The sequence below is a fragment of the Nothobranchius furzeri genome, chromosome 4 (genome assembly GCF_043380555.1).
Source record: "Nothobranchius furzeri strain GRZ-AD chromosome 4, NfurGRZ-RIMD1, whole genome shotgun sequence".
Lineage (NCBI taxonomy): Eukaryota > Metazoa > Chordata > Actinopteri > Cyprinodontiformes > Nothobranchiidae > Nothobranchius > Nothobranchius furzeri.
Window position 1 is genome coordinate 11,525,222 of NC_091744.1, and position 21,793 is coordinate 11,547,014.

At 46.1% G+C, this 21,793-nt stretch overlaps 1 protein-coding gene across 6 annotated transcripts in view; it reads left to right on the forward strand.

Moving 5' to 3' along the window:
- inpp4b (inositol polyphosphate-4-phosphatase type II B) overlaps positions 1 to 21,793 on the forward strand; it is a 290,844-nt gene that overhangs the window by 150,396 nt on the left and 118,655 nt on the right. For all 6 annotated transcript variants that reach the window (XM_015965572.3, XM_015965579.3, XM_015965584.3 and 3 more), the window contains one exon: positions 7,428 to 7,539. In XM_015965572.3, coding sequence (XP_015821058.1) covers positions 7,428 to 7,539 — 112 coding nt within the window. The remainder of the gene's footprint in view (positions 1 to 7,427; positions 7,540 to 21,793) is intronic.

Sequence of the window (21,793 nt, forward strand, 5' to 3'; positions counted from 1 at the left end):
AAACAACAAAGGACCGACAAACACAGAGAGACACAGGCAGGGTATATACACAGACGCTGGGTGATAGGAGACGAGGGGCAGGTGTGTGGGAATTGGGCACAGGTGAAAACAATGAACTAAGGAGAAGCAGAAATAAGCAGAGGGAAAAAACAAATATAATCCTGAAAACCAAAGCTACTGAAATAACCAAACTAAACTAAAATCATAATAGAAACCAGGACGCAGGTCGATCTAAAAAGAAGAAAATAAATGATCTAAGTGGGGAAAGGAAACACACACACACACACACTAAAGGAGGCAGGAGAACTGAAACACTAAACCAGGAGTGGGGAACCCTGGTCCTCGAGGGCCGGTATCCTGCATGTCTTTGCTCCAACACTTCTGATTCAGTGGTTGATTCACCTGTTCTGCAGCTCATCAAGCTCTGCAGAAGCTTGTTAATTACCTGCTGATTGATGTCAGGTGTGATGATGCAGGGCTGAAACTAAAATGTGCTGGATAGCGACCCTCGACGGACCAGGGTTCCTCACCCCGGCACTAAACCAAAAGGTGGGGAGAATGGAGAACATGAGGGAAACCAGGAGGGAGCATGGGGACAAAAGGGGTACAGAACATGACACGTTCCTCCAGCTTTTGCTGGATATTTTAGTTTCTTACAGTTTTGAGAGGAGAGCATATAACCACTGGTGTTTTGCTTCATTCCTATGGCTGTCAGGTGTTTTCCTTTGTGTGACTTTCCCAAGAGGAAACCAGATGACGACCACAAAATTATAGCTGCTTTGAATTTTTTTTTCTGTTTGCACCCACTGGCTGTTAAATTCAGACTTTTGCACATTAACAATTTTCCCACCACAATGCAACTTTTAAATCCCCCTACTTCAGAGTAGATTTTTCAGTTAATGGTGTATCTTAGTTCCTCAAAAACATCCTTTTAAAGCATCATTATTCATCTAATAGCAGTAACATAATGGTACTCAGGTTTCTGCTAAACACCCTGATCCATCAGAGCTACTGGGATGAGCAGACATCTTTAAAACCATACTATGCATCACATAGCGATGATGGGGGACCGTTGATGTTGTCCTGCGGGATGATGTGGGTGGTGGGGTGGAGGGTCTGAGTTTGGAGTATCCGGATGTTCCCTGGAGGTGGGTTCACTGGGGGTGTCTGGGACTGGGGGGGCGTTGCCCCCCTCTGGAGGTACTTGGGTTGTCTCAGGGGGTGGACTACTGGCGGTTGTGAGTGGGGCCCCTTGGAGGTCTTGGCAGCGGCCATGGGTCACTGCCTGGCAGCTTCATTGCCCCTGGGTGGGTCTGGGTGGGGGCTCAGGGTGTGGGGGTGGCTGGCCCCCTGTGGGGATCTGGGCGGGGCCTTGGGGGTCGGGTCCTGACATGTATGCTGCCGGGAAGAAGGCAGGAACATGCAGCAGTGCCTGGCCCGGGTTCAGGGGCCTCGGGTAGACCTTGGCTCCTCTACTGTTCCATCACAGGGGAGAGGGAGGTCCAGGAGGGGGAGGACCCAACCTTACCTGGATGTCCTATGTCTTATATATTCTGGAAGTTGTGCAAATGCAGGGATGGACATAGATATTCTGCTGGGTTGGTGCCCTCGGACTCCGTGAGACTCTGTAATGCTGCTGCTTTGGGCCCTGGCAGGATGGGCTGGGGTCTCCATGCCCTGGGTGGCAATTTGACAACAGAGGTGCCTATTGGGGCCAGTGGGGGGGGGGGGGGGGGGGGGGGGGCTGGCTCCCTGGAGGGCTACGCCCAACCAGCCATTCCTCCCCATCCCCGCATATTTCTCTCCTCCTGCTCCCTCACATCATCACGCAAACATGCACATAGGACCTTGAGGGGTGGATAAGTCAGGGAGTGCGGGTATGGACCCCATTTCCGCATTCCTGTGGCAACCTGCCCCCTAATTTTATTTGCACCTTATACACTTCCACTGACGACATTCCACGCAAACACACACTTAGGGCCTTGGGAGTGAGCACATTTGATGGCACTTGGCAGGGGGATTTCTCAGCCTCCTCCCGAGTGCCGGTGCCCACTTCCAATTTTAAACTGCACTTAGACACCGAGGGCTGTGGGTGCAAGTGGGGTGGTGCGGTGGCATCAGCTGGCATAGGCCAGACAATGCCCGCACTGCCCGCTCACCACTGCCATGGAATACACCTCATCAACACACAACACTATAATGGATCAGGCGGAGGGAGACTAGGGGTCTTAGCACACCTCTGTTGTTACTTGGCTTCCTGGGGCTGGAGGCTAGGAGGGAGATCTGGCCGTCTGGCTGGGGTCTGGGATGGTGGGTTGCTGTGCTCAGCGTTGGGCGGGGGAGCCTGCTCATCAGCACCCCAGCAGAAAGGGTCAAACTCTGGCAACCGGTGATGGTTGTACCCAATGTGCAGCAGTACCGGGACCAGAGTGAATAGGGTGTGTATGGGGAGCATGAGTGGGTGTCCGGCGTGCATTTTTGTGTCTTTGGTTGTATGTGCATGTGTGAGCATGAGGGAGAGAGTGTGTGACTGTGTTTGTGTATGACCGTATATGTCAGGTGGGGCCTTTGACTCCTCCCCTCTCCTGGGACTTCTTTTGATGATATAGATCTTCGTCTCCCCTCCCCCTGCCACACCTGGTGTGGGGTGTGGTGCCTTGGTCTGCCTGAGTGTCCGTGGCTCCCGGGTCAGGAGGTTTAAAATTTTTGGCGTCTGCTTGATAGATCCCGGTGGCTGCCTGGTGAGGTCTGGGTCCCTGGGCTCTGCTGGGTCCCCGGCGGGGGTGGTCGCCCCTGGGTCCCGAGTCGCTGGGTTCCGGGCTCGGCCGGTTAGGGGGTGGGAGGCTGCGGGCGGGCCTGTGGGCTTGCCGCTGAGATCTCCCGTGACTCTGCCGGCTGCTGGTTGTGGCCCCCCAGGGCGATCCTCTGTGCCTCTCGAGAGGGGCGGGGGCCTTTCTGGTTTCAGTCTCCTTGGGGTTCCTGTGTTCTGGGGCAGAGCCTGGATCTCTGGGACTTGGAGCTCCCTCCGTCTCCTACACATCTTTGGGGGGCGGATCTGTGGTCCCTCACACTCTATTGGACGCTCCTATAGATAAACCTTATATAAACAAGCGCGTGTACACACACAGGTGCTCACATGGTGCTCTCAAAAGTATGGGCTTGGGCACGTTCAACACTTGTGTTAAGGCTGTCGTTGCCACTAAATGCACTATGATTTATTATCGTGTGATTGTTCAGTTAAACAGTGGTGATTTTATATTTCATCATCAGGTTGACGCAGTGATAGCGTGCTCCTGATGTATTGTTGTGTGTCCCATTTTTTCTGTTCCTTCTCTTTCTGCAGGTCTAGATGCAGACTCTTGTTCATTATTGTTTATCTTTGTGGAACCCCCCCCCCCCCCCCCCCTCCCCCATCTCTTCCCACCTTTTGTCTTTTCCTTTCTCTTTCACCTCTGTCTCCGTGTCTGGTCGGAATTACAAAGCATTCAAAAACAATAACAATAAAGTTTTAAGTATCAGGCGTGACATTAAAAGCAGACGCTTTGATGCTCCACCTGAGAGTAAATCTGTAAGGCTTGTTACCAGCATTCAGACATCAATTCTGCTTGCTTCACAGCCAGACAGGACACGGCTAAAACAAAAACAAACAAGAAATAAACATACTATGCAACTTTGTCATGTATTTAAATAATTTTCTTGAGCCAGTATGTGCTAAAATGACCTTTACAGGGTTAATGAAATGTCAATCAGCCCCCACCACCCATGTGGCCTGAATACCGCACTTGCAACTTCAGAGTACCCAGTCCGGTCCCCATTAGCCTTAGTAAAATATGTCAGCGCTGCAGTCTGCTTTCAGCACATTTCCTGCATGTTTTAGATTGTGAATTCAGCTGATTTGTTTGATTTAGTGATGATTTTTTCCTGTGGACACAAATGAAGGCTAAGAAGACCTTTTAGCAGTTAGATGTTAAAAAGAGGAATGCACAGCAGAAAGATAACTTTCACTTCTGCCTTGACTAAAGGATCACTAGTGGGTGCTAAAATCAAGCCTAAATATACCTAGTATCCCTTTCAATAAATAAAACTGGGGAAACATTATCTTTGGTTGCTGTGGGATTTGAAGTCTAGCTGCCTTCATCTTCATTTCTGGTGTTTGTTGTTGTTTTCCCAGTTGTGTGCCAGAAACAACATTCCTTCAGTGTTATCTGTTGCTTACTAAACTCACAGTAGAAATAGAAAGCACATATTTTGATTGTGGGGCTGTCAGATTTTTTTGTATATTCAGTCGTGCAGAGATTGTAGCCGTATGTGTCTAGGATTATTGCATCCCTCTGCTAGTGTTTTGCTGGCTACATCAGTTTTACACCGTACTTTATACTTTGGAAAATGGTTAACTGTGTCATGTTTGGAAGTAAAAGAACATAAAATATTAATTTAGTTGCTAGTAGTACATGTGATATTTTTACCTCAGAAAAACATTTCTTTCAACATTTATCCTATAATTTAGTGTCGGTTATGTAAGAGGCCCATATATTAAAACCTTAGATAAAAATGGCGATACAAAAGACTTTTAACAGTCTGTTCCTATGTTGCTTGACAGCATAGCTGGTGACGAGCAGGGCTCCAGAGAGAAAATAACTGTTAAATGTAAGGCACTTCCCAGAAAACTAATTATTCTTTTAACTGTGCCAAATTCACAGCAGTCGTTTTAAGCGCATTATTTTTGTCACTTGAACAAAGCCGTCTGATTAAGTGTTGTCATAAAAGCAGATCCTGAGCCAATTAGATTTAAAAGAAAGATGAGCTTCTAGGGAGAGAACAGTCTGCATATCTGTCTCCATGCCAGCTCAAACCGAGCAGGAGATGAGTTTTCGGGGAGTATGTGGGAACGGGGGGGTCTGTTTCAACTAATGCTGTCGTTAAACCCTTTAGAGTTCAGTCTGAAGCAAAGCTGTTTATATAAAAATGTTCTCACTGCAGATCAGATGTGTTTTCAGCAAGTCCCTATCTTTTTCTCTACTTTGTTTGACTTGCACGTGTACGTTGAACCTGCTGCACAAGCTAAACCAAACTTACCGCTGCGGGAAGCTTCCTGTATGGCATGTTTTTGGAGAAGTGGCTCTTAAATTGTTCACGACTGATGGGTGCTGGGGCAAAAAAGGGTTGAAGACAAAAGAAAGACTCGGCTTGTGGCTCTTTTTGCTATGAGCATGTCACAGAAAGGTACAGTAAAGTGGAAACAGTTCAAGTCTACAATGAAGATGTGCCAAAAGACTTTGTTCAAGAACAGCAAAAAACAAAATATATTTCTGCTGTCGTACCATTTAAACTCCCACAAATAGAATAAATGAATTAATTAAATTTGATAACATTTTACAATAAGGGTCCCTTTATTAATGTTCCTGGTATTGTTAACAATTCTTAACCTTAAGGTTAAGACAAAGGGCCAGGGGGTGTCTGTTTAGTAAGGCGTTACATAGCATGGTTAAGCTGTTCATTAAATAGTTTATTAATGCTTAATAATGCACTAAGTAACGTTACTATAGGGACTTTTATTGTAAAGTGTTACTCTTATTTTATTCATTTGGAACAATGAGGGTTGAAATGAAATGAAAATAAATATTTATTGTAAAAGTTAAAGGCACTATACAAATAAAAGCCATTCACTGAGCAACTGGAAATCTGCACATAACTTTTATTTTGAAAGTTTCTGGATGTTTTGCACTGCTCTCACGTTTGACTTCCTGTCTGGCCCAATCTGAACTGCAGAGGTTGACACGTTCTAGAAGTGGAGTGTGTAAAAATGTGACTTGAAGCTGAAACAACACGTACCCACGCTTCTGGGATGCTTCTGAAACGTGGCGCGCTGCGGCCAGTGGAAGCGCACCCATCATCTGTAACAGAGGCTAATATGTTTCCCAGTGCTTGTGCGTCTGGTGGAAAGACCCGGTTAGGGTTAGGACTCAAATCCAGCAGAAGGTTCACCTGATACCAGATGACAAAATAATAACGTACAAAACTGATGACGCCACTTTGGTTTTAGCTGGATTAGCCATTAGCTCATGAGCCATGTCTGAACAAAGGCTGCAGCAGATCAGATGTTTGTTATTTATATCTTTTACGTTGAAACTCACTTCAAAATGGTCAAAAATCACCCCAAGTCAGCAACAGAAGTTTTTTTACAAATTTTATCTGATATCAGTTATCTTTAAGGAATTCTAGAGGAGTCTCTGGTCGGTATGAAGGCAGAGTTTCATTAGTGGATGTGGTGAAGTAATCTAAAGAGTAGACAGCCGCCGTAACCCCCGTGGTCTGCCTGGGGAGGACTGTCAGTGATTGTGATGCATGTTAATCTCCATTTTCTTGATTATGTGTGGGCCCCTGTCAGTACACACTGTTTGTTCAAAGTCAGGGTGACTTTCCGCCTCGATGCCTCGGTCCTCTGTTGTGCATTGGGGGTGGAAAGGTGTGTGAGGAGACGGTGCTGGTGATGAGGAATGGGAGGAAACTAAAAAGGAGAAGCAGAGAAGTAAACACTTAGACAGGTGTCCGGCGAGGGACGATGATTAGATTTCTAGAACAGCCAGTGTTATGTTTCCTGCCTGGAGACTGCTGTAGAACATTAACTGAAGCTCCCCGCGTCCCGCTGCAGAGGCTCTTTTGCCTCCCGTTCCCATCCTTGCTCACTCCATCTTCCTCTCCTGCATGTACTCACATTGCTTCCTTCCATCTTCGCTTTTCTCTTGTGTGTGTTTAAAATGTGTCTTCCTTGTACCTCGCTGAGATGGATTAGCCCTGAAAGCATCCTTTCTCTTCCATCACCGTCTTTACGTTTTCTCCTCCTCAGGCAGTGGTGTGTCATCCCCCCTCCCCTCCCCTCAGACCGGCTGGCACACAACATCCATTTTTTTTCCAGCCGGAGTGGAACCGAGCACATTAGGGATGGGTCTTTTAAAGCGATCAGACCTGCTCCTGTCATGTCGAAAAAACATTTTTCTTTATTTTAAAGGCCCTGGTCTCGCTGCCAATAATATAGATTTTCTATCAGCTCCTTAATCACAGCTCCATGATTGGAAAAGTGATTGGTCGGGCTCTCTTACAGTTTTTGTAAAGTCTAGAATCAATTCCATCTCTGTTTGAGCACGTACTGAGGTCATTAGACCGCCAATTGAACAGTCAGAGAAAACGTTATTTCCCTTGCTCTCAAAACTCTCATCCTGAGAAAGAGCCGCTGTATTGTGCATGCAACTTCAGCTAAAGCAATTGCAGGGCAAGCATCTATTTCTTTTTTAACTTAACAAGCTTTTTCTTTGGAGCATTCACAATGTAGATTGCCGTTTTGTCCAGAGGTTGCAGTCCAAGGGAAAGATAATTTAATCAGCAGATTAAAGCAGCTTCCTTAATGTCTCTGTTTGTTCTGTTCTTAGGTCGTCTGATGGTGTTTGTGCAGCAGGAACGGTGGTGGTAAGTCGTCTGAAGATGGAGGAGATGGAGGAGGAGAACATAGACCACATTGCCACCAACACAACCTTACAGAAGGTAGAAAATAAACTTCTGTTTACACTTTCAAATTAAGTGACTATTTTTTTTTGCCAACTAGTGTCAAAAAGGACAAATTATAGTATTTATAATGGCTTAAGTTATAAAATGGTGAAACATCCACTTAGGGGGTTAATCCTTCCCTTAACCATTGTAAGTGTCTGCACACCAGATGCTTTGTGCTTATGCTGGGATTAGATCAGCACTACTCGTGTTGTCCAAAAAGAAACTTAAGTGAACCCTAATGAGGATTTAAAGTGTGTGTGTGTGTGTGTGTGTGTGTGTGTGTGTGTGTGTGTGTGTGTGTGTGTGTGTGTGTGTGTGTTTTGTATTTATTTTTCCATGTTGAACCATTTTTCTGGTCCTACAATAAAAACACCCTAATACTTGGATTTAGAGGAACGGTGTGAGTTAAGGGTTAAGGTTAATCTCAGGAATAGACCAGTAAGGGTTAGGGTTGGGGTTAGACATAATGCATTCACTAAAATGAATGAAAGTCAGTGGCAGGTCCCCACAAGCACAGCAAGGCAAAAATGTGTACAAACACTGACTTTAGTAGCGAGTGAGACGTTATGTTATGCTGTTTCTGGCATTCACATAACACTTTAATTCGTTTCCTCTGAAAAATATTTTCTTCTCTTTGACAAAAATAAATTCCTGAACACTGACCCCACCCCCACCTCTTTCTCTGCTCTAATCTTATTCAATGCTTATCTCTAAAGTGCTTGCGGTTGTAACTTGTGCAACGAGGAAGAGAGGAGTCTTCCTCACAGTTTGACAGTAAACTGAAGATCGAGTCATACATATGGGATGCCGCCACAGCAGAAATGATGTTGTATGTACACAGGTTTCCCTCTCCGTTTGCTTTGCATAGAGCCAGTAGTCATTAAACACCAAAGAAGACACTTTCAGCAGCATTGAAGATGTAATTTTATTTTCTTTCACCGCTGCTGCTCTGCAGGGTGATGTAGACAGTTGTAGTTTATGCCTCTTGTCAGTTAGCTGTTGCACTGTGAGCAATGTTGTGTGTGTTGTATGTGCGTGAATCACTGTCTTATATAATTGACCAGGGGCTAGTACACGGCTGACTGGCTCTCGGTTTTGCCCACCCTTGTTGCTGGTGCAGGGACGTTCCCTGCCAGGCTTTAGAGTGTCACTGACAATCTGCCCATGTCGCCTTGATGAATGTGTCGGCTTTTGTGTATGTGTGTGTCGTCGCAGCATTTCCCCCCTTGATGTGTTCTTTCCTTTGCAGAAGATGAAGGAAGGGATATGAAATCCAGGGATGAATGCTTTCCTGGGATGGTATTTTGTTCCTACCTTTCCTTGTGAACTTACTTCTGCACATTTGTGTGTCGGCTTTGGTTTCAGGTGTAATTGTTTGATCATGTTTTTCTTACCTGATATGGGCAAAGGTTGCTCATGAATTTACCACTAACCCTGCAACAAAAAAGACCCACTCGCCTGAAACTAGAAAGAGACTCCAGTCACCTTTGATCTGATCTCTTCACATATTTTTGCCATCAAAGAGCCATTGACCTCATGTGGACTTGTAATTACGATAGGTTTCCTTTCACAGCTGCAGCCTTTGGCTCATCGTTAATACTTTTCATTACCGTTGTTTTCGAAATGCCAAATGTTGTCTTCTCTTGTTCCGATCAATGGACACAGTATAATTTGGACTTTGTGAATGTTGGAGTAGATTTGCATCCTCTCTATTCAGAATCCATTTCTAAACTAGAAAGGGCGATGGGTAGTTCCTGGCAGTCATCAAAGTCCTTTTGTGTGGACAGTCGGCTGTCGAGCTGGTCATTACAGTACCTCAGACAAGGCAGAAGTGACATGCAACAGGAAACAGATTGTTAGCTGTCAGTTTGACTTTGATCAGGAAACTCTGACTTAATGCATCAGGAGGCAGACCAAAGGGTTGAGCAGACACATGAAGTGAACATTTGGGTATTAGAGTTTCAGGACATGCAATCAGACCTTAAAGAGCAGGTTCACTGAGAAACTTATACTTATTTTTGTTAGCAATCTGGAAAAACGGAAGTTAGGTTTTTCAGTAGTGTGTAATCTAATTAATTGTCTTCTTTCATCGTAAAGCTGCTTGTTACTGATAAGAAAATGCATGCGTTACTAGGGATGGGTACCGAATTCGGTACTTTTTAAGGTACTGACCGAATTCCACAGTACCGACCGAGCACCGATTCACTTCATTTGAAACGGTGCCTCGTTTCGGTACCCGTCCTTCACAATGAGAACTTGCCTAGAAAGCTGCGCATGCGCAAGAGCGTTATGTCATTGGTTGCTGCGAGTGAGTTGTAAACAGAGCAGCATGGTAGAAAGAACGAACGCTAAAGCTTGGGTCCACTTCACTAAATGTGATGGGTAACTGGGTGATGATGAAACCAGCGACAACGATCTAAGTGAGACATCCTCATCTTAATCTGCTCCAGTAGGTAAATAAAATGTAAGATAACGTTAGCTTGATTTGTTAGCTTCCGTTTCACTAATGGTGCGTTCGCTTTCTCCTCGGAACTCCGAAATTCTGACTAGAAGAACATGAACGCGCTCTAAAGTTTGGCTTCACTTTACTAAATGCGACGGGTGATTGGGTGAAGATGAAACCAATGACAATGATTTAAGTGTGAGGCATCATCGTTTTAATCTGCTCCAGCAGCTAAATAAACTGTTTAAGATAACGTAGCTTGATATGTTAGCTTCCTATGCCACCATTGTTATCATCTAATGGTGCGTTCGCTTTCTCCTCGGAAATTCTAACTTCCCAGTAGAAAAAATCAATTGGAAAAGGACGGTAAAAGGAATGAAGATACACAATAAATTTAGTTCACAGTAAAGATGTTTGCTTCAGTTTAATTATCAGCTTATAAAACTACAAGGACGATGTTAAAATACAAACAGTTGAATGTTATTTATCGTGATATTTATCAAATATGGTTATAAATTGAGAAACATATATATCTAATTATAAAAGAGAATTAAAATATTAAACACTCAAAAGTATCGAAAATTGGTACCGTTAAGTACCGGTATCGATTCCTAGGTACCGGGAATTAGTACCGGATCGATTCAAATGTCAAAGGTACCCATCCCTATGCGTTACTTTGTTTCAGCAGCAAGTTGTGTTGAATCTGTCGTCATCTGATCGGGAGCTAAAGGGGCGGATGTTTTCCTTCGAGGGAAACCCCGCCACTGAGCAACAAGGAAGACATTACCAGTGTCTGCAGGTGTGAATCTGCTCTGCGGGTCTGCTGCCATAACCTTCTTGACGTGATTGTAGGACTTCCCATGAAAGGAAGATCCACTCACCTGTTCACCGATCAGACATCATCACGATCTTCTGTCTTCCTAGATCGTCTTCCAGTTAGTGTTCCTGATCACTTCCTTAGTCCCGCTGTAACACTGATTGTATCAGTCTCAGACGTCATGGGTGTTACCAGAACTGTCTTTACCACCCAGCTTCAGCACTTCCACATTTGTGTTCGGCTAAAATTATCCAGTTTAAACCCTCGATGTCTGTCAGATGTCTGTTCTAGTGTTCTTTAGTATTTTTATTTATAGATATGCTGTCACTAGATTATGAGTAATAGATACATGCTACTTAGATTTGTAGTTTTAGTTGACTGGAGTGTTGTTTCATATCACACAGTGACACTTGAATAGTTTGGATCGGTATAAAGTGCTTTGTTTGTGGTTCCTCTGATTAGGTGCTCATTTATTTTAATCATTCATTTTTATAATAAACAATGGGAGTAACATTTTTTGTAATCCTGTCTATTTAGTCATTTATATTTTAGTATTGTAGTATTTTACTAGTAAAGGAAGGAAGTGAGTTCTATGAAGAGAGGATCCCATTTTCTTGCATATTTTTAAGAAAAATGTCACGCAGAAGTTACTTTCCCTGCTAATAACTTTTTTAATCTTGTAACGTTCCCAACACTGATTATTTTTTAAATTATCAATCATTTTAAGTTTAACATGCAGGCTGACCATAAAAATTGTCTCCTACGCCTTTTTCCTGCATTAGCTTCTGATAGAAAATAGAAGAAGAAGAAAGAAGAAGAAAATATCTTTTCTATAGCGCCTCTCAAGATAAAAATCACGAGGCGCTTCACAAAAACAAAAATTGTAAAAATATAAAAATAATTTAGAAAATGATTAAAAATATATTTTAAATTAGCAAAAAATAGACAATTGTGATTCAAAATGTAAAGAAGGAGAGAGAGTGTGAATAGGAAAGAGGGAAGTCAGTGGATCCTGAGGAATAGGTGGGGAGAGCAGAACAAGGAGAGGGTGATGAAGGTCACACCAAAGCCAGCCTGAACAAGTGAGTTTTCAGCTGCTTTTTAAAGGAGACCACTGAGTCCACTGATCTCAGGCTCAGGGGGAGAGAGTTCCAGAGTCTGGGGGCCACAGCAGCAAATGATCTGCACAGACAGAAAGTAATGCTTGGTTCAGAAAATCCTGACAGGTCTACGTCATGCTGTCACTTAACATTCATGGACTCACCAGAAAAGGCTGTTGTTGGTTTAGCATCCAGGAAACCGCACAGAGCGCCTCAACTAGTAGAAGCTAACTGTTAGCATTAGCAACTTCACCACATGGCAGAACTCTTTCAGGCTTGGAAGATAAAACATCAACATTGCAAAGCAAACACAGTCAGTGGTAGGGTTGCCTTTCATTCATCCAATCAGAGGCGAGATGTCCAAATATCAGGAAATAACACTCCAAATTCTGCCGTATTCTGCTATTCTCCTCCGGCTGAATTCTACGTTCTCAAACAGGCACACTGAAGCTTTTTTTTCCCCCAGAGAAAGACATACAAGGCAATCACTCCTACTAGAGACCATGCAAATGTGTAAAGTTGACCATTAATGCAGGAGTCCAGAAATTATTTTTCCAAAGGCACCATCTAGAGGCTGAGGAATGTAAGTCCCTTTCCTTACTTCCTTGTTAACGGCTTGACGGAAGGCCTGTCATCTATTAACTTGCACTTCTGATCAGCCAACAGAGCAAAAACACATCGTTTTATAATTACTATTTTAACACTGTGCTGTTGTATCTTAGGTTTACAAGCTACTGGGTTCCCTTTTACTGACTTTCATTCTTTCTACAACACTGCTGCCTTTTGCTGGCTGGTGTTGACTTACAAATGCTGGCATTTATCGGCGCAGGCTTGACAATGCCACGGTCTCACATATAATTGGCTCTGAACCCAGGAAGTCTTAACCAAGACCATGTCCTGCTCCTGCCTTTTTTAAAGGAGAATACCTGGCAATGCAACCGGCAGAGAACAAAGTCTGTTTCCTTCCAGCATGATTGAAATTAGACTGTTTTGTGATTATTTCATTGTAAAAGTCTTACCTATTGTACCTTTAAATAAAACAGTTACCACCAAGAATATGCTCAACTGAATACCAACAGGATGGTCAGGTCTCAGCATTTGTTTAATTTTAGGGAAAAAAGATCAAGAAAATCTAAACAACGTTCTCATTTGCCTTCCTCTTTTTTTTTTTTTTTTAGAAATAAGGAAGCTAACTTAGAAATAAGCATAACTCCAATGCCTTATCAGTGAGCCCTTCTGTTTATTTACTCTTTGCTCCTAAACTTTCGCTTGCTGCAAGTTAGAGGAGATGACTGATCTGATAACCTCACTAGGTTATCAGTCACTGGTTTTCGGTTGCTGCTGTTTAACTGGAACAAGCTTTGAAGCAATATGAATTGCAAACAGCCTTTATCACTGTGGCAGACACATCCTGTGGCTGTGCATACAGACCACATGTTGATCACTTTGACCTACAAAAACTAGGAGAACTTGCCTATTCTATGTCACAAATACGTTTAAATAAAAAAGGTCTGACACTTTAAGCTGGAGGAACAGATTCAGAAGAAAGGAAATTTGAAGTTGATAGGTCATCTGTTAGCTGTAACATGATGCTTTCATGTGTGTTACGGTAACTCTGGGTGGTGCAAATGGTTGAGACAATCGGCCAAGAAATCTGATATCACCTCAATCACACTGTTTGATTGCCTGTCATCTGTGCTGCAGCTTCAAATACGGAATTGTGCTGCAAGAGATGTTTTCGGGCTCCTCTTTCCTGGTTTGTCTGCAGATTACCAGGAAGCCACCACATCACTGTGCTGTTGATGCTTTTTCTCACCGAGGGACAGAGTGCACATGCAATAAGCAAAGCATGACTGTTTTTGATCTAAACCACAGAGAATTTATTGAGCCTTTTAACTGAATCAGATAATCTGTTGACCTGTTTTAGATGCACTAGGGGGACAGGGCTTTTTTCTGTAGCAGCTCCTAAACGTTGGGATACATCGTTGTTGTTTCTTTTATATTTGGTTTGTATCTTGTTGTTAAGCATTTGATCAGTTTCTAGTTTCAGTTGTAAGGTGCTCTATAAATAAAGTTGACCCGACTTGATTTGGCTTGACTAGTCAGCTTGTAGCATAAAAAATCAAGGGAATTAGTTGATTAGCAGTAGCAGGTAATGCACTGGAGACTTGTAGCTGGTAAAATATCTTGGGCATATTGTTACTTAAACATCGTCTGACGATGAGGACATCTTCAGACAGTGTCGCTGGTTTTGTGTGCTAGCAACCATTTTAATGTGCAGGTTTGGCTTTGATAGTGTTAACAGATCCTTATTTTGAGCATGCTGTACCTCTTTCTATATACCGCATATTTGTAGTCTCACTATAAGAAAACTAGCATGCAAAAACTACAGGTAGCACAAGGATGCTTTGAGAATTCTATTTAAGATGCCAAAATGGTGTTGTCCTTGTTTGGTGGACTATTGGGCCATTCCCATCTGTACCGGGTCGGCCCAGGCCGGGTAGCGTAGGTTGTGTACATATCTGGGTGGCCTGTTATTTTTCCGGGCCAACAGAGGCTCATTCTCAGCCCTCTTCTCGAGGGGGTCTGCTTCAGGCTGACCAGGGCCAACACACCCACTGCTGACAGCAAATTCACACCTTCCATTAGAGCAAGCCTCTGATTGGTGGGTTGAATCAGCCCACATGGGCTTAAGGCAAGGATGTGTGGAATCAACCGGGCCAGGCTGGGGCCGACTGGGGCTGCCCGGGCTGCTCCTATCCGATCCTATCCTATCCTATCCTATCCTATCTCATCCCATCTCACTCTATCCTATCCTATCCTATCCTATCCTATCCTATCCCATCTCATCCTATCCTATCCTATCCTATCCTATCCTATCCTATCCTATCATATCTCATTCTATCCTATCCTATCCTATCCTATCCTATTCTATCCTATCATATCCTATCCTATCCTATCCTTTCTCATCCCATCTCATTCTATCCTATCCTATCCTATCCCATCTCATCCTATCCTATCCTATCCCATCTCATTCTATCCTATCCTATCCTATGCTATCCGATCGTATCCTACCCTATCCTATCCTATCCTATCCTATCCCATCTCATCCCATCTCATTCCATCCCATCATCCTATCCTATCCTATCCGATCCGATCCGATCCTATCCGATCCTATCCTATCCTATCCTATCCTATCCGATCCGATCCGATCCTATCTTATCCTATCCTATCCGATCCGATCCGATCCGATTCGATCCGATCCGATCCGATTCGATCCGATCCGATCCTATCCTATCCTATCCTATCCTATCTCATCCCATCTCATTCTATCCTATCCTATCCTATCCCATCTCATTCTATCCTATCCTATCCGATCCAATCCTATCCGATCCTATCCTATCCCATCTCATTCTATCCTATCCTATCCTATCCTATCCTATCCTATCCTATCCTCTCCTCTCCTATCCTATCCTATCCTATCCTATCCTATCCTATCCCATCTCATTCTATCCTATCCTATCCTATCCGATCGTATCCTACCCTATTCTATCCTATCCAATCCCATCTCATTCCATCCCATCATCCTATCCTATCCGATCCTATCCTATCCTATCCTATCCTATCCTATCCGATCCTATCCTATCCTATCCTATCCTATCCTATCCTATCCTATCCTATCCTATCCTATCCTATCCTATCCGATCCGATCCGATCCCATCCGATCCTATCCTATCCTATCCTATCCTATCCTATCCTATCATATCCTATCCTATCCTATCCTATCCTATCCTATCCTATCCTATCCTATCCTATCCTATCTCATCCCATCTCACTCTATCCTATCCTATCCTATCCTATCCTATCCCATCTCATCCTATCCTATCCTATCCTATCCTATCCTATCTCATTCTATCCTATCCGATCCTATCCTATCCTATCCTATCCTATCCTATCCTATCCAATCCTTTCTCATCCCATCTCATTCTATCCTATCCTATCCTATCCCATCTCATCCTATCCTATCCTATCCCATCTGATTCTATCCTATCCTATCCTATCCTATCCTATCCGATCGTATCCTACCCTATCCTATCCTATTCTATCCTATCCCATCTCATTCCATCCCATCATCCTATCCTATCCTATCCGATCCTATCCTATCCTATCCTATCCTATCCGATCCTATCCTATCCGATCCGATCCCATCCGATCCTATCCTATCCTATCCTATCCTATCCTATCTCATCCCATCTCATTCTATCCTATCCTATCCTATCCTATCCTATCCCATCTCATTCTATCCTATCCTATCCTATCCTATCCTATCCTATCTCATCCCATCTCATTCTATCCTATCCTATCCTATCCCATCTCATTCTATCCTATCCTATCCTATCCTATCCTATCCTATCCCATCTCATTCTATCCTATCCTATCCTATCCTATCCGATCGTAACCTACCCTATTCTATCCTATCCTATCCCATCTCATTCCATCCCATCATCCTATCCTATCCTATCCTATCCGATCCTATCCTATCCTATCCTATCCTATCCTATCCTATCCTATCCGATCCGATCCGATCCGATCCGATCCTATCCGATCCGATCCTATCCTATCCTATCCTATCCTATCCGATCCCATCCCATCCGATCCTATCCAATCCTATCCTATCCTATCCTATCCTATCCTATCTCATCCCATCGCATTCTATCCTATCCTATCCTATCCTATCCTATCCTATCTCATCCCATCGCATTCTATCCTATCCTATCCTATCCTATCCTATCCCATCTCATTCTATCCTATCCTATCATATCCTATCCTATCCTATCCTATCCCATCTCATTCTATCCTATCCTATCCTATCCTATCTCATTCTATCCTATCCTATCCTATCTCATCCCATCTCATTCTATCCTATCCTGTCCTATCCTATCCCATCTCATTCTATCCTATCCTATCCTATCTCATTCTATCCTATCCTATCCTATCTCATTCTATCCTATCCTATCCTATCCTATCCTATCTCATCCCATCTCATTCTATCCTATCCTGTCCTATCCTATCCCATCTCATCCTATCCTATCCTTGTCAGTAACCGAGTTCAGAAGACCCGTGAAGACACCAACACAGTAAAAAGATATTTAAAAAGTCTTTATTTAAAGCAGAGGTACCTGGAGGGCAAGGCTGAGGCAGGTTCAGAGGCAGGCTAAGTTCAAAGTGGCAGGCAGAGAGCAAGGCAGGGGTCAGGCAAAAAACAAGGTCCAGAGGCAAAGATCAGGCAGGGTGGATGGCTGGAGAACTACTGGCAAGGCTGTAATAATCACTGGATGGATGGTTCTTTTATAGCAGGGGAAGCAGGTGAATGGGATGAGGCTGATTAGAGGAGCAGGTGGAATGAATGGAGCTGATTGAAGCTGACAGAGGTTGCTGGGGAAAGCAGGGCTTGGCTGGAGCTTGGTGAGAGGAACCAGGTGAGCTGAATGAAGGTATAATGAGGAAGTGGAGGAGGGTGAAGGATGGGAGTCATGACAGAACCCCCCCCCCCCCCCCCTCAAGGGCGGATACCAGACGCCCACAGGAAACCAGAGCAGGGTGGGAGGAGGGGGACCAGGAAGGAGGGCCAGAGCAGGGCGGGAGGAGGGGGACCATGAAGGAGGGCCGGAAGGGTCTGGGGGGCCGGCGACGGGGAACCAGGAGCCGGGACTGTGGGAGTCTGGGGGGCCGGCGACGGGGAACCAGGAGCCGAGACTGTGGGAGTCTGGGGGGCCGGCGACGGGGAACCAGGAGCCGGGACTGTGGGAGTCTGGGGGGCCGGCGACGGGGAACCAGGAGCCGAGACTGTAGGAGTGTGGTGACAAAGGACACTGGCGGACGAGGACTAAGAGGGGACACTGGACCAAGACCAAGACTAAGAGGGGACACTGGACTACGACTAAGAGGGGACACTGGACTACGACTAAGAGGGGACACCGGACTACGACTAAGAGGGGACACCGGACTACGACTAAGAGGGGACACCGGACTACGACTAAGAGGGGAAACCGGACTACGACTAAGAGGGGAAACCGGACTACGACTAAGAGGGGAAACCGGACTACGACTAAGAGGGGAAACCGGACTACGACTAAGAGGGGAAACCGGACTACGACTAAGAGGGGAAACCGGACTACGACTAAGAGGGGAAACCGGACTACGACTAAGAGGGGAAAACAGACTACGACTAAGAGGGGAAACCGGACTACGACTAAGAGGGGACACAGACACTTCAGACTGGGGAACTTCAGACTGGGGAACTTCAGACTGGGGAACTTGAGGGGACACAGACACTTCAGACTGGGGAACTTCAGACTGGGGAACTTCAGACTGGGGAACTTGAGGGGACACAGACACTTCAGACTGGGGAACTTCAGACTGGGGAACTTCAGACTGGGGAACTTCAGACTGGGGAACTTCAGACAGGGGAACTTCAGATTGGGGAACTTGAGGGTAGGAGGGGTCCTCTTCAGAGCAGGGGCAGGAGGGGTCCTCTTCAGAGCAGGGGCAGGAGGGGTCCTCTTCAGAGCAGGGGCAGGAGGGGTCCTCTTCAGAGCAGGGGCAGGAGGGGTCCTCTTCAGAGCAGGGGCAGAAGGGGTCCTCTTCAGAGCAGGGGCAGGAGGGGTCCTCTTCAGAGCAGGGGCAGGAGGGGTCCTCTTCAGAGCAGGGGCAGGAGGGGTCCTCTTCAGAGCAGGGGCAGGAGAGGTCCTCTTCAGAGCAGGGGCAGGAGAGGTCCTCTTAAGGGCCTGGAGGCGTCGACCCTTGGACTGGAGCCCCTTGGACAGGCTGGGCCGGAGCCCCTTGGACAGGCTGGGCCGGGACCAGGGCCTCTTGGACCTCATCCGTCGAAGCCGGATGCGATGCGTCCTCCGAGACCACCGTCAGCGCAGGATGCGATGCGTCCCCCGGGACCACCGCCAGAGCAGGATGCGATGCGTCCCCCGAGACCACCGCCAGAGCAGGGTGTGATGCGTCCCCCGAGACCACCGCCAGAGCAGGGTGCGATGCGTCCCCCGAGACCACCGCCGGAGCAGGGTGCGATGCGTCCCCCGAGGCCACCGCCGGAGCAGGGTGCGATGCGTCCTCCGGGACCACCGCCGGAGCAGGATGCGATGCGTCCTCCGGGACCACCGCCGGAGCAGGATGCGATGCGTCCTCCGGGACCACCGCCGGAGCAGGATGCGATGCGTCCACCGGGACCACCGCCGGAGCAGGATGCGATGCGTCCACCGGGACCACCGCCGGAGCAGGATGCGATGCGTCCACCGGGACCACCGCCGGAGCAGGATGCGATGCGTCCACCGGGACCACCGCCTGAGCAGCATGCGATGCGTCCACCGGGACCACCGCCGGAGCAGGATGCGATGCGTCCACCGGGACCACCGCCGGAGCAGGATGCGATGCGTCCACCGGGACCACCGCCGGAGCAGGATGCGATGCGTCCACCGGGACCACCGCCGGAGCAGGATGCGATGCGTCCACCGGGACCACCGCCGGAGCAGAATGCGATACGTTGGAGGGTTCTGGGGAAGTTGACCACCTCTCACAGCAGGTCAGACCCTCCATGGCGACGTCCTTCAGTGCAGACCCATATACCCTCCGGACATAAAGGTAGTAATTACCAAGTGCTGGGACCGCTATCAACTCTGGATGGGTGGAGAAGATGACATTTAACCTATCAGCCGCCCGCAGACGTAAGTGGGGGCAGGTTGGCTTGGCAAAGACCTCCCACACAGCCTCCTCGACCATCTGCATCATCCCCTGAACAATCTCCTCCGTCGGGACCGGTCCAGAAGCAGAACATGAGGTGCCGTCCGTGGAACCCGCCGACACCAGCACGGGAGAAGGATAAACCCTCTTATCAGCTCCAGAAAACCTCTGGGACCGCCGCCGTCATGACCTGACAGGAGGGGTTTGAGGCTGGAGCGGCGTGGTCATGAACCCGCTGCACAAGACGTTTGCAGCAGGCCTGGACAGAGGAGTGGAGCCTCTGCGTGGCTCTGGCCTGATGGCCAGCCGCGTTCCCCAGAACGGTGACTCCTGCTCCTTCTCTAGCTCCATAAACTCCAGGAGCGTGAGATCCTCCATGACAGGTACGATGAAAAAAAAGAAGAAAAAAAATACTCCAAGTGCTGTGTCAGCGTTGGGTCAGATTTTTGGCCAGATTATTCTGTCAGGAACCGAGTTCAGAAGACCCGTGAAGACACCAACACAGTAAAAATATATTTAAAAAGTCTTTATTTAAAGCAGAGGTACCTGGAGGGCAAGGCTGAGGCAGGTTCAGAGGCAGGCTAAGGTCAAAGTGGCAGGCAGAGAGCAAGGCAGGGGTCAGGCAAAAAACAAGGTCCAGAGGCAAAGATCAGGCAGGGTGGATGGCTGGAGAACTACTGGCAAGGCTGTAATAATCACTGGATGGCTGGCTCTTTTATAGCAGGGGAAGCAGGTGAATGGGATGAGGCTGATTAGAGGAGCAGGTGGAATGAATGGAGCTGATTGAAGCTGACAGAGGTTGCTGGGGAAAGCAGGGCTTGGCTGGAGCTTGGTGAGAGGAACCAGGTGAGCTGAATGAAGGTATAATGAGGAAGTGGAGGAGGGTGAAGGATGGGAGTCATGACAATCCTATCCTATCCTATCCCATCTCATTCTATCCTATCCTATCCTATCTCATTCTATCCTATCCTATCCTATCCTATCCCATCTCATTCTATCCTATCCTATCCTATCCGATCCGATCGTATCCTACCCTATCCTTTCCTATCCTATCCTATCCTATCCTATCCTATCCTATCCTATCCTATCCTATCTCATCCCATCTCATTCTATCCTATCCTATCCTATCCGATCCGATCGTATCCTACCCTATCCTTTCCTATCCTATCCTATCCTATCCTATCCTATCCTATCCTATCCCATCTCATTCTATCCTATCCTATCCTATCCTATCCTATCCCATCTCATTCTATCCTATCCTATTGTAACGTGAGGAAATATGGGTTTTCTGTGCAAAAGGTCATTTGACTCGGCTGGGTCAAAGAGCTGGGTCGCTGAGAAAACCCATATTTCCTCACGTTACATCTAAAAGAAAGTTTACGACTTGTTATGACTACATTTCCTGGGAACACATCTTCTGGCAGACTGCAGGTGGCAGATGTTATGGTTTCCAGCAGACTCTTGCAGACTTCATGTCTGCAAAGGTCTCAATCTGTGGGTGAAAGTTCTCAGCGACCCAGCTCTTTGACCCAGCCGAGTCAAATGACCTTTTGCACAGAAAACCCATATTTCCTCACGTTACACTATCCTATCCTATCCTATCCTATCCTATCTCATCCCATCTCATTCTATCCTATCCTATCCTATCCTATCCTATCTCATCCCATCGCATTCTATCCTATCCTATCCTATCCTATCCTATCCTATCCCATCTCATTCTATCCTATCCTATCCTATCCTATCCTATCCTATTCTATCCTATCCTATCCTATCCCATCTCATTCTATCCTATCCTATCCTATCTCATTCTATCCTATCCTATCCTATCCTATCCTATCCTATCTCATCCCATCTCATTCTATCCTATCCTGTCCTATCCTATCCCATCTCATTCTATCCTATCCTATCCTATCCCATCTCATTCTATCCTATCCTATCCTATCCGATCCGATCGTATCCTACCCTATCCTTTCCTATCCTATCCTATCCTATCCTATCCTATCCTAATTTGTGAGCATTTGAGTTCCACTAGTAACTTACTAAGACTAAATTAGTAGAGAAATTCAACTAGCAAACATTTTGAGCCTTACCAGTTAATCAGTTGACTGTTTAAGGGTTGACTGTTTTGCAATTTTA